Consider the following 12,527-nt stretch of genomic DNA (forward strand, 5'->3'; position numbering starts at 1 on the left):
GATTGAAAAAACCATTATTAGGCAACTCGTGTCTATAGTTAGTCACATGTTGAGCAAGCGAAGTTTATACAAGTTTTCATTTCCTGTGGAATCATATTGCTTCAGTTCTCATGGCATTATATTGTTCAAGTCCTCTGTATCCTGTTTGTTGAGATGTATTTTTTCTGGGAAGCTCCAGTTTGACGACTCGACTGGATTTTTACTGCACCGATTATGCAAAGTGAAAACCACCGCGCAGCTGTAAGTGTTTGGGGGTAGATTTCTGAGAGAAGAGGTAGATTGAGGTTTTGGTTATGCAGAGTGCGATTTTTAGGTGGCACACGGAGCGGTCGGTGGGTCCGGCAACCTAGAGCCTTTCTTTTAGCGGTGCTGACTCGAGCGTGTTTATGAGCAGCTGATATCGAAAGTTTCTTGTGCCTTGCACAAGGTGCGAATCCTATTCGCCGACTTGCCGCCCCCCACAAGCATCCTGCATGCAAAGTGACCTGGTGCTTTCCTGTGCTGCTAAACGCTAATCTGCACCCGTAATTTCCTCGGCGTCGACCCGTTTGCTGTCAGCATGGACGCCGTTAAGCACGCGTGCTGCCGGTGCTAAACCTGCCGTGTTACGTGAAGAAACGGGCCTGATCTGACCTGACGTTACACAGATATTTCTCCTCTGCCCGATCTGTCACGGCCGTGTTCTCACCTACCACAGCCGCTGGCCTTCAATGCTCTTTTCCAATAGGCATTTTTTTTCCAATGTGAATCAACCTATGGTTGAGTTGGTTAGGTAGACAGTGGTATCCTCAGAGCATGGTTAATAGTACAGTCAGTTGATGGCTGTATGATATTGCCATGTCATCTATAGCCAATCTTATAGTCTTCAAGTATAATAGTAAGATACAAAGATGTGCTACTTTATTAATACATGGCCCACCTTTCATTCTAGGAGCACGTGCTGCAGCTAGCTCTTATTCTGCTCATCTTCTCTCTCCTCTTCTCTTCCCTCCATGTCAGCAAAAAAACAATATTTTAATCCTTATAGCCTGCTTACATAAGCTTATTATACTTGCTCTCAATCCACTAGGGTTCAAATCCTGGTGCTTGCATTATTCCTGAATTTATTTCAGGATTTCTGCCGATAGGGATGAGTGTATGCGCGTGTATATGAGCGCTTGTGTCTGTACTGATACTAAAAAAATAGGCATTTTCTTTTCAAGAGCCCATGCGGTGCCAGGACGCGGAGGGGACACGTCACGCGCAATCCGCCGACGACGCGCTCCCGACCCGGCGATGTGTATGACTTCCGGGGCCCGCAGGTGCGGCCGCTCCGCTCCCAACGGGCGGGCGAGGACGACCGGCGCTCTCGGTGGGGATCTGGCCGTTTGATCCGACGATGATTATCCCTTCCTTCCGCCTCTCTCTCTCTCTCAAACGGATTTCCTGCCATGCACCGGGTCCTTGTACAATCCAGCGGAACAAAATCTCTCTTCGGTCCTCGGGTTAGTGGAGAATTCACGTCTTTGCCCTCCGCGCACACATCACTGCCCACCTGCCCCTTCTGCCCGTGCTGCCCGCTCCTCTATCCCTTCTCTCTCCAGCATCCTCTTTCTCTCCTCCCTCCCATGGCCATGGAGTCGGCCTAGCCAGTTGTGCCCGTTGAGAGCGCTCATATACCCTCAGAGGCGGACCTCCAGATCTGTGGTCTGTTGTAGTCTCTCTGCTTCCTCAAAACAAGGTAACCTCTCATGTTTACATCGCCTTTATTAACGCATCTCAACTGCTTTTTACACCTGCTTGTGGTAGTATGCATAATCGTATCTTTGTTGTTCATCCTGGTAATTTACCCTAGCCGCTCAAGGTTTGAGTTGGCACCTGTTCTAGGCTCTGCTCTGCTCTGACAGACCACGGCAAATTGTGCTATGAATTCGTTTGCGTGCACCTGCAGAGTCTGAAACCTTCAGGATTCAGCACGGATTTTCTCACTCGCCGAGAGAAATAAATACTAGTGCTCTCGTTTTCTGTATACTCGTTTTTCTCTCTTATCTTTCCCTGGCACTTCTGTGAGCTTTCTGTTCAGAGAAAAGTTGTGTTTTCACGTCTCTTCTCTGACCTACCAGTAGCGGAGGATAGGGTGGAGTTTTGCTAGAATTAGGCGCAACAAAATCGCTTTTTTCTGCCGGCCCAAACCTTGTTGGGAAAGTAGAATGTTGCGGGCGGAGGTTTTAAGGTTTCCTGCTGCTGCCTCTGCCTCTAACTAACGGTAAAAGTAAAGCCTTATCTCTGACTGACGTGTGTTGATTTCTCCTGCCTGCCCACGTGTTCAGCCCCTGCAGCCGCGCCCGGATCGGATGGACACCGCCATGCACCCCGCCGGCGGCCTCGCCGACCTGCTCACCGACAACGCCGGCACCGGCACCGGCACCGAGGTAGTACAAAAATCACATCTCTCTCTGTCGTTTTACTACGTACTATTTTCGTGTGTACTTTGAAGTTCTTTTTTCACCCTCGAGTAGCATGCGTGTATTTTTTTATATATGAAAGAAAGATGTGCGAAAGAAAAAAAAATATCACGGCCGTTCCATCCAGCTTTTGTACCGTTGTGAGAGTGAGATATGGCTTGGACTTTTCCGGATGCGGAACCGTGTGGTGCGCTCTAGGCTGCAGTTTTCGGTTGTGGCCTTCAGTTCCGTGTGGGTGGGCCCCTGCCTCAGCCCGCTCCTTGGTCCTTGCTTGCTTCTTTATTACAGCTCGTTGCCACTCGGCCCCGAATATTCGCTCCCCACAGGCCACGCGAATATGCCTTCAGAGATGCTCTCCCTCTCTGAAGAAAAAACTTCGTCAGTGTGTGGCTTGCTTAACCTGCAAGCAGCAGTGCTAGCAGGTGCTTAGGTCAAGTCAAGAGACGGTATCGCATATTATGCTATGGTTAATCACTTTCTTAAGCGTGAGACAGTATAGCATATTATGCTATGGTTAATCACTTTCTTAAGCGTGAGACAGGCTGTCTTTGACGCTAGAGCTGTCGCTCCTGCGGCCCCACCTGCCTGTGCCTGCTCGCCATTGAGAGTGACACAAGGGACTTTTCTGTAATTATTTGGGGTGGGGGGTCCTCTGACTAGAGATATTTGTGATAGGGTCACTTTCTCATCTCACTGTCCATGTTTGTCCACAAAGCCAAGGGGCTTCGCTGCAAGTGAGCACCACATGATTTTGTCACTTAAGTGCTCCCAACCACAGCATGGTCCAGAGTAGCATAAAAGTACAAGGTATGCAACTGCGTGGACACATGATTGTTGTTATGGAGGCTGTAATATTCCTTCTTTGTGGCACTCTGAAATAGATTCACAAGACAGATAGGTTGAAGGTAAACTGGCTGAGCTATGTATAAATAATAAAACTGAGGTTGTTCAGCCTCTTTACATGAGGGGTGAGATCAGGCTTCACAAGCCTTAAGTTTCAGCTGGTCTGCTCCTTAACTGCTAAGTGCTCACAAACAGTACACAGCAGCCGGTTCTAGGATATCAAACGGGGTTGTTGTTTATTGAGCCGTGCTCTTGTTGCTTACTAATATGAGATGCTAAGTTTACCATTAAGAAAAAGGAATGATCTGCTGCCATGCCCCTCGTTATTTACTAGCTTTTGGCCACTTTACTAATACTTTGTTCTTGTGTTGTGCTTGTGGGTTTTTAAGCTTTGTTTCAAGCTTTGGTCTGGATGCTGTTTGTGCTTGTGGGTTTTTCAGTTTTGTTTCAAGCTTTGGTCTGGATGCTGGTTTTTTGACTTAACTATGTTTGCCTGATCCTTGTACAGGGCATTATTTGTGGCATGCCAGACTTCAAGATGGGTGGAAAGAGGGGCGATGAATCTGCTCCTACTGATGCTGGTGATGAAGATGGCGAAGATGATGACGGGGATGAGGATGGTGACTTCGCGGAGGGCGAAGAGGAAATCTCGGAAGGAGAGGAGTATGACAACCCCAAGGCCAGTGACGCCAAGAAGAAACAAATAGGCGAGGGTGAGGAGAATGGCGAGGATGATGAGGAAGAACAAGAGGAGCAGGACGGTGGAGGAGGTGACGACGATGATGATGATGACGACGATGATGACAATGAGGACGACGACGATGATGACGACGATGTCGCTGCTGAAGACGATGAGGATGGAGTAGAAGAGGAGGATGACGACCAGGACAACGACGATGATGAGGAGGACGATGACGAGGACTCGCTCCAGCCCCCGAAGAAGAGGAAGAAGTGAAGCCCTTCGACGCGGCTGCTTTAGTCACCATGCAATGAGATGTGCCTGTTCTTCACTGTGTTCTGGAAACTTTCCTTAGAGTTAAAAATGCCCCACACGATCACAATGTGTGGGCTTGTAGGAGCGATTAGAGGGAACTTTGTTGTCACCGTTGCTTTGCTTCTGTGGAGTTGATCGAACAGATGTTTCGCTAACATAATTGTACCTGAGTGGCGAAAGCCTCAAGATTTGAATATGTCAGTCAACTCTTTTTATCTCCTTCCGGCATCGTTCTGTGCAATCTTGTTCAGAACACATTGTGTTGGTAGCTCCTTAAATAAGGCCAAATCACATTGTTGATAGCTCCTGGATTTATCGTGGGTGCTGTCTGGTTTCTGCATAATTCTGCTGATGATGGTGACTAGATGATTACGCTAATGTCTAGATATATGGCTTGTTAGTGTAGTACCCCCTCCGTTTCAAAATAATTGTCTCAACTTTGTACTAACTTATTTTAATATAAAATTGTACTAAAGTTATGACACTTATTTTAAGACGGAGGGGGTATCTTCTATATAATTAAACAGAACACATCTCTGTCCAAAAGAAAATAAAAGAACATCTCCCTTGGTCTTTGCACACTGTCCAAGCGGCATGGCTCAGATGTCACACCCATAGGCGTGATCTAGGAAGGTGCCAAAGTGCCACTTGATGCCACCCTTCAGAGAAGTAAGAATCGTTACATCCCTGATAGGAGGTTTCTTTTTCCCTTTGGCGGTTGCGATTGATAAGGCAATCATCCTCTCCAAGCTTCATCAAGGAACCCATGGAGCGGCCAATGGCAGGAAAAGGATCCCAGTGCCTCGGCTCTGACTAATAGTTTAGGTTAGGTGACCGGTGGCGGGAGAGGATCCCAGTGCTCCGTCTCCGGCTAGTAGTTTAGGTTAGGTTTTTTCTCGTAGGGGCGCTATTTGGGTGGATGGTGGCGTTTCATCTTTGAGCTAGTCTTTTCGGCTCTGATTCACCTCGAGTTTGTCCATCGGGACGGAATCAACGGAGCTATGGCCTAGATTTCCGTCGTTTCCTTGGGTCACCGGGATTAGGGTTTCTCGTCGTTCGTGTGCGACGACGAGATTTTGCGTCGGGCGCTTTAGATTGATTCAAGGGTTCAATTTGATGACTGCGGCTATGAGGCGCAGGTCCTTAGGTACACGTGCACTAAGACTTTCCGGCTGTTATCGACAAGATTAAGCGACTCCTATAGGGGAACAGTGAAACGGTGTGTCGGTAGCTTGCTCTAGGTGGTGCAAAGTCCTTGATGTAATCATTGTTGCGTTTGGGATGCTTTGTACATCTTATGAACCTTTATAGTATTATTTGGGTCATTTTTCGCAAAAAAAAACACTAGAGAGTGGCTTATATTTAGATATAGAAAATTAATTCAAATTACAAACATTAAAGATCAATGAACTTGTATGTTGAATTCCAATACTATGATGCATTATCGTGTATCTATCTGGTATTGTTGACAAGCTTTAAACTTATGTGTCTACAAGTCCAAATAAATGTATGTGCTCTTAAATTTGTAAGCGCTGCTACACGAACGATAAATTTACGGCCGACGCCTGCACGATCCTACTTGGCAGAGTCAAGAGCTAGCATGCATGCAGGAAGCGATGTTGAGGAGGACGCATCGTTCGCGGATCGTGCAGACAGTGTCGTGTGTAAAGCAATTCCGTAAATTTGTGGCTCAATTTTTCTTGGTCACAAGATAGCCAGTTGTCCAAGGTCTTTTCCCATATGAGTTTGATTAACGTATGCAAATTTATACTAAAAATGAAAATTTCCATGCATTGCAACGGGCATAAATAGGTTAACCCATGATTTATCTGCCCATATTAATTTGGTTATGCAAAAGAAATATGATTATCACAGAAGACAAAAATTTATTTGGTAAGTAAATAAGAGGTGGGGCAGTTAAGGCGTCTGTCAAGAAAACCCGATGGAAAATCAGATATGGGAGAGGAAAAAATCAAATAGGGAGAGAAGGAGGTGAGAAAGCAAACATAGGTAAGATTGAACAAAATAGGAGGGATTTTTAAATAGTACGATGCATTTAGAATTACAAATGAGGCAATTTGGTACTCTCATACAGTCATACTCAAACTCACTTGTATCTAAAGCATGCCACGTGACAAACCCTAGCCACCAACAATCTCCTCGCCCAGTACGTTGGTTCTCCTCCCCGTCAGACTTCTTGTCACTGAGACCGGGGATCTGGATCCTGTGTAGATTAAAACTTTCTATGTTAATTTTGTGCATCCTTGGCGGTGGGGTAGCCAAGGTGGGGGCGACATAGTGTGGAATAAGTAATTATCGTTTGCAAACTCCATCCTCATCCTGGCATGTCTAGCTTTCGCAGCCAACATCGGTGAGCTAGTGGTATTTTGGAAAAAAAAAACATTTCATCATAGTGTGATCATGGTCTTTTCTTTCAACAATTTGGCAATGAAGTGTTGGTTTGATAACCTGCCTTATGAGGATGTGTCTTTAGGTACGGTGCATTCAATGGTTTAAGATTTTCACCACTGACGGTGGACGGTTGATGTGGCTATTCAAAACTTTCGAAGTTGGTTAATCTTGTGCATGTATGGTCTTATGCGGTTTGTTTTCCAAGTGCGAAGAAGAACATCAGGATGTGATTGGTGGAGCTAGAGATGACTAAATTAGAGTGTTCTAATATAACTTTTAAGTCCAGTAATGTTCTTTGCTAGTCATGTTTGTTCATTCCGTCTTTGATCCGTTGTAAGTCTTCATTTTGTTAATAAACTAACATCTTGGGTCTAAAAGAAACATGTCACGTAGAGGGGAAAACACTTAAGATGGAGATAAATACCATCATATCTTATCAAGACATTGCTCCTATCATGGAACCTGAAGTTGTAAAATGCAAAAGGCATTAGTCCACCAACTTGGGGGCTCATGTTAATAAGCCTTGCTCGGACTGACTGCATCTACATGGCGCGCCGTACTCGCAAATCAATGAAAGTGACAATGGGCAGGGCGTCGTGTACTTGTTGCGATTGTATTTTAAGCATTTTCCCAAATCCTCATTCTCGGTCTTTCCACTCGTCCGCCTCTCTTATTTCTTTAAAAAAATCACGTGTAATTTTATTCAAAGCCAACAACCATTACTTGTACAATGTTTTGGATCATAGACCCAAAAATTGCAGAATAACTCCTACACTAAAATTACAATAAAACATCTTGAAGATTTAGTCTCTGCAGCGACAATCCTCACAAACATGAACTACTACCAAGGCCTCCATAAATACAAGATCAGCCTCTTTCGTCTGTGTAGCGACTAAGGTGCATGACAAAGAACAACCTCACCTTAGGTATCCACTCCCATGACTTCTTCTCGCAGGATCAGGGCCGGCAACAGAGCTACAAATCCATCATGGTAGCCCGCCTCAGCCCTGAGTCATCTCGCGCTACCACTGTCACTACAACACGACTCACATTAGAAGGCGTTTTAAAATGCCTCCCAAAGTCTCTAAAATGCCTTCAAATATGTTCTGGGGCGTCTTTGAAAATTGCTAGAAATGGTCGTGAAGGGGAATGTTAATCAAGGCGTTAAACAATAATGCCTCGGAAGACTTAATTCGACGGCGTTTTTGAAAAGTGCCGCTAAACTCCAGCAACAGGAAAACGTAAATAGTATTACTTGGGCTGAAATGGACAGGCCCGTTAGCGCAGGCTCCTTCTCTCGTAGCTGTTATCCTGAAGCAACCTGATTGCCCTGTCTTTTTAAGGTGGTCAAACTACTGTTCCCTAAGCAGTATGGGACTAAAACTGCTTTGCCTGAGACGCAGCGAACGAACTGATTGGTCAGCACCGCCGCCAAAATACATCTACTCCATCATATGAATCTTCAGGAACCATGCATCATTAGCTTCGCCTGTTCAGGTTGAGATGACAAATTCGTTTAATTTTGTTTTCAGCAAGTGACGAGGCAGATTTTTTGTATTTCTCTCCCAACTCCGGCGACACGTGTACCGGCGACCATAACTTCTATATTTCTTCCCTGCTCAGAGACAATGAATCATCGATTTTACACCGCTGGGCCTCGTTGGATTGTTCGAACACAGCACATCTTGTGTGTAACAGCTGATCACCGACCAGTACACCAGGGTAGCTGTCTGTACTCCAATGGGAAGGGATGTCTTTTAACATATATATACACAGGCATGTCTCACGGTCCAAAACAACGTCACCGTCTTCTCCAGCGCCGGCGTTCGGCTGCCTCGACGTTGCGATTAAACGGCGACACCCGCGAGCTGAGAGTCTCATTCATGCGCATAGCAGCAGCTCGGCCACCTGCGGTCACCACCTTCATTCCGGGGCAATTTTCTAAAACGCCTTCATAGCTGATCAATCCGAGGCACTTTCCTAAATCGCCTCCATAGCTACATCAATCCGAGGCACTTTCTTAAATCGCCTCCATAGCTACATCAATCAGAGGCAGTTTCCTACAACGCCTCCATAGCTGCATCAATCCGAGGCACTTTCCTAAAACGCCTCCAAAACTGATCAATCCGAGGCGTTTTCAAGGTGCCCTTAAAAAAATGCCTTCAATCAACGACCGTGGTGTAGTGTGTGTGTCGGTGCACATGGAGTGGGACGGACATTGGCCAGATGTCCACAAATGGTACACTACTTATCAAGGCTTCTACGGCAGAGATGCGTTGGCATCATAGTGTCTAAGGGTCCGCGAGGGTAGTGGTGATTCGTGAGTAATAACATTGTTTTCCCGTCCAGTTACGTGTTTCAAGATCGTCCTTGGTCGGGATAACTCCTCTTCAAAGATACCATAGAAAAATCATTATTTTTTAGAGGAACTTGTATTTTTCCAAATTGATCCCTTATTGCCAACTGGCGAGTTGAAAGATACAAGCACACGATACATTGGGACAACTGAGAGCGGAACTCATCGCACCCTTGCAATATGGACAAATGCCTCGGAGCGCACTTTCAGCGCACGGCGTCAACGGTGCACTTTATCTGCCGCGTTCGTGGCGTGCATCGAGATGTAACTAAGGTCTGCCAGCCTGTTATATAGCTACTGCAACTGACAATATACTATTCGTCCTACAGAGCATAATACCCGTGCCTTGGTCCAGTATAACATGCGCAGCTATATGTGTGCCACCGTGCATTCTTAACCTATCCTAGGTTTGGAACTAGTTCGAGCTGAGAGTGGTATCTGTTCTTCGCACACATTGTGCCGGAGCTTAAATGCTGATATCGCACTGGAGACTGGAGTCTGATAGACCCCACTAGTTTCGGGTGAGCAGTGGCACCGGTTCTCTATATCTTTAGTGTGTGGGGTGGTGGTCATCGTCACAACACAAAAAACACGCGAGGAGCGAGGAGCGCCGATCTGCCATTCGACAAACTTCAGATGTTAATGGAGTTTGTCGCCATGGAAGGAAATCTAAGGTACATATTGAAATTTGCAGTTGCTTAGTTTATAGTCCCAAACGTACTATCGATTGTCAATGATATGGCTTTTGTAGATCTCCTTCAAGCTTGATCCCGCACGGATTCACATCGTGCGATCGTGATCTGGATGTGCTCGCCACCCCAACAAAGTGCGCGTCCGGATCATCACGAGCATGCTCGATCAGTTGCTGAAGTTGTTCTAGTCCGTGAAGAAATTTGCTGATTGATGGTGGAGAGGGTGAACTAGATGCCATGCGGGTAGCAATATCCAGGCTGCAGCGGCAACGTAAGATGATGCTGTTCGCACTGCTAGCGTGCATAGTGATCGGCGCTAGCGTCCTCATCCATTTTGGAGACTGAAAGCTGATCTGGTGAATTTGTTAGAATATGTCTAGCCTGAATGCAATCGAACACGGTTGTTATCATGGGACTTGCTTGCTCTAGTGTATGCTTGGATTATATTTCTCAAGCATTGTATCCGTTTGAACAAAGCGTACCAATATGTATGTGTATGGCCCGTGGGGCTTGCTGGCTGTAATGTCTGGTTTAGTTATATTTTTTAAGCATTGTATGCGTTTGAACAAAAATCGTATATTGCACCGAGTTCACAGCTAGAAGAAAATGCAAGAAATCTTGAATGTTGTCAGGGACGGGCGTGACCGAAAATAATTCTGAAAAATATATCAAATCCGACTAGGGTACATTCCTCTCCTGAATACTGACATGCTGAACTCCGAAAAGATGACCACAGAGTGTTTATAGATGATCTGATATGCTGCACTGCTGTGTTATGTGCATCGGATCGGTTCCGTTCAAGCTTCAGAATTTCGTGCAGGGTGGCGATGCGTGCCAATGCTATGTGTTTCCTGTTGGAATGTACAATGAACGTGAATACTCTGTGGTATGGACTTGTTCCAGTACAAAATTCATCTACATACCTTTGTGGTCGGGCTCTGAAGATTTTCGCCGTCGGTATTTCCTCGTGATGTAAATCGAACAAATGCCTGACTGCTCACTGCAGAGCGAGCAAGCTAACGTAAGTATATTCCTTCTTGTTTTATGAAGCTTGGCTAAATCATAAGATCAAAATGGGGGGTCTTGATATTACCTTGAGAACTTTTCAGTCATTACCGTGGGGTATGCTCTAGTCCATCCAATAGAATTGCAAGGCAAGCTAGAGTACATTGATTCCGCACATTTGAAAAATGCCCTGGGGGAATAATCCTACTACCTTGAAGCATTCGCAATTGACTCTGCTTGAATTCTCGTCTAATGGCTTCGATACTATGAATTCAGCGGCCTGTGTTAATTAATCTGAGGTGAGGTTAATTAATCTAATGGCTTCGATACTATGAATTCAGCGGCCTGTGTTAATTCAGCGGCCTGTGTTAATTGTACATCCTTCAATTCTCGTCTAATTGACCCATAGCTTACAACAAAAATCTGTGCCGTATCATGAGCTGTGTTAATTAAAAAAATAGTGTTACGGGTGGGTCTATTAATACATTCACCATCATTAATGGTGGTCGACGACGAGGGTCTGTGTTTTTTAGATTTTGAGAAACAAAAGGACGCATCCCCTGTTCTGCCAAAACAAATGAATGCAATGCTAGAGTGGCAAAGAAAAATGATAAATAAATGCTCGGTAAGGGCACGCTTCATGGTACAAAATGTTACCTGAGGTGAGGTGGCACTTGTTGCAACCAGTTCCAAAATGCTCCCCCTTAAGGTGCGAGCTATGCACTCTACAACATGGATGACCGCGGGGGTCCAGGACCAAAATCAGGGCAATACGGTGGAAACCGCGTGAGATACTGCAACGTGGAATGAACTGCAATGTTCTTATACACAGGCGCAGTTAATGCTTGCCGTGCACTGAAGTCACTTTTCGCTCTGGTCCATCTCTTTAACGCCTGCTCTCCCTTCCCCATTTTTTTCTCCTCTAGCCCTTATTTGCTTCAGGAGAGCAACACTTAGTCAAATGGGGAAGCTATAGTGGGACCACCTGTGGACACCGGCACCGCCACACAACTCGTCGTCGCCCAACTGCGGGACCACATTGTCATCCATGGCACCTCCCCGCGGCCTCGCCTCCCTCCCTCACCGTCTCCAGCGAGATTTTAACATACTTTGTTCACCTTTTCGTCTTACCCATCGCTTCTCCTCGACTTCCAGCAAAGCCGCACCACGCATGGAGGGAAACCTACATAAGGAAATATAGTGAAACCTGACTGCCCACCGCCATCGCCAATTCTGAAGAATCATTGCATATCGGACCACGTCATCATGCCACTAGGAGAAGGATGAAGAGAAGAAGCGCCCAAGTCGTGGCCCTGTGGAGGACGAATTTTGTCTACTTTGTCGAATGATCCATCGTTGCACGTTCACGTCGCGCGCGATGAGCCTCTACCATAAGCTCATGGCCATCACCTAGAGGCGGAAAAGTCATCGTTGACCTTGTAGAAGGAAGAAGGAAGAAGGAAGAATAAATTACAAAAGAAGCTTTCATGCGGGGTCAGGTTTATTTTGGGATTAAGTTTGGAGGTTGGCCTAGACGACAAAAGTGTAACCCTCAATATAAGAAATTGAAGGATGGGGGATGAGATGGGGGCATTAAAAGAATAGGTAAATACATCCGTGGTGCTTCAACTTGCCACGGATATTCAGTTTAGTGTCTGAACTTGAAAAATACATCGAACTGGTTGTAAAACTTGGCACGAACGTGCAAATACGGTGCTAATCACATCCGTCGACGTAATGTGCGTCGAGGTGACACCGTATACAGGGGCGGAGCCAGGGGG

The 12,527-nt window shown here is 45.9% G+C and overlaps 1 protein-coding gene across 1 annotated transcript; it reads left to right on the forward strand.

Annotated features, from left to right (window-relative positions):
* Nucleotides 1-1,457: 1,457 nt before the first annotated feature.
* LOC119356919 (phosphopantothenoylcysteine decarboxylase subunit VHS3-like) lies at nt 1,458-4,501 on the forward strand. The gene is made up of 3 exons (XM_037623912.1): nt 1,458-1,720; nt 2,310-2,411; nt 3,796-4,501. The coding sequence occupies exons 2-3, from the start codon at nt 2,334-2,336 to the stop codon at nt 4,240-4,242; spliced, it is 525 nt and encodes a 174-aa protein (XP_037479809.1). The 5' UTR covers nt 1,458-1,720; nt 2,310-2,333; the 3' UTR covers nt 4,243-4,501.
* The last annotated feature ends 8,026 nt before the right edge of the window (nt 4,502-12,527 follow it).

Source organism: Triticum dicoccoides, chromosome 2A (genome assembly GCF_002162155.2).
Source record: "Triticum dicoccoides isolate Atlit2015 ecotype Zavitan chromosome 2A, WEW_v2.0, whole genome shotgun sequence".
Classification (NCBI taxonomy): Eukaryota; Viridiplantae; Streptophyta; class Magnoliopsida; order Poales; family Poaceae; genus Triticum; species Triticum dicoccoides.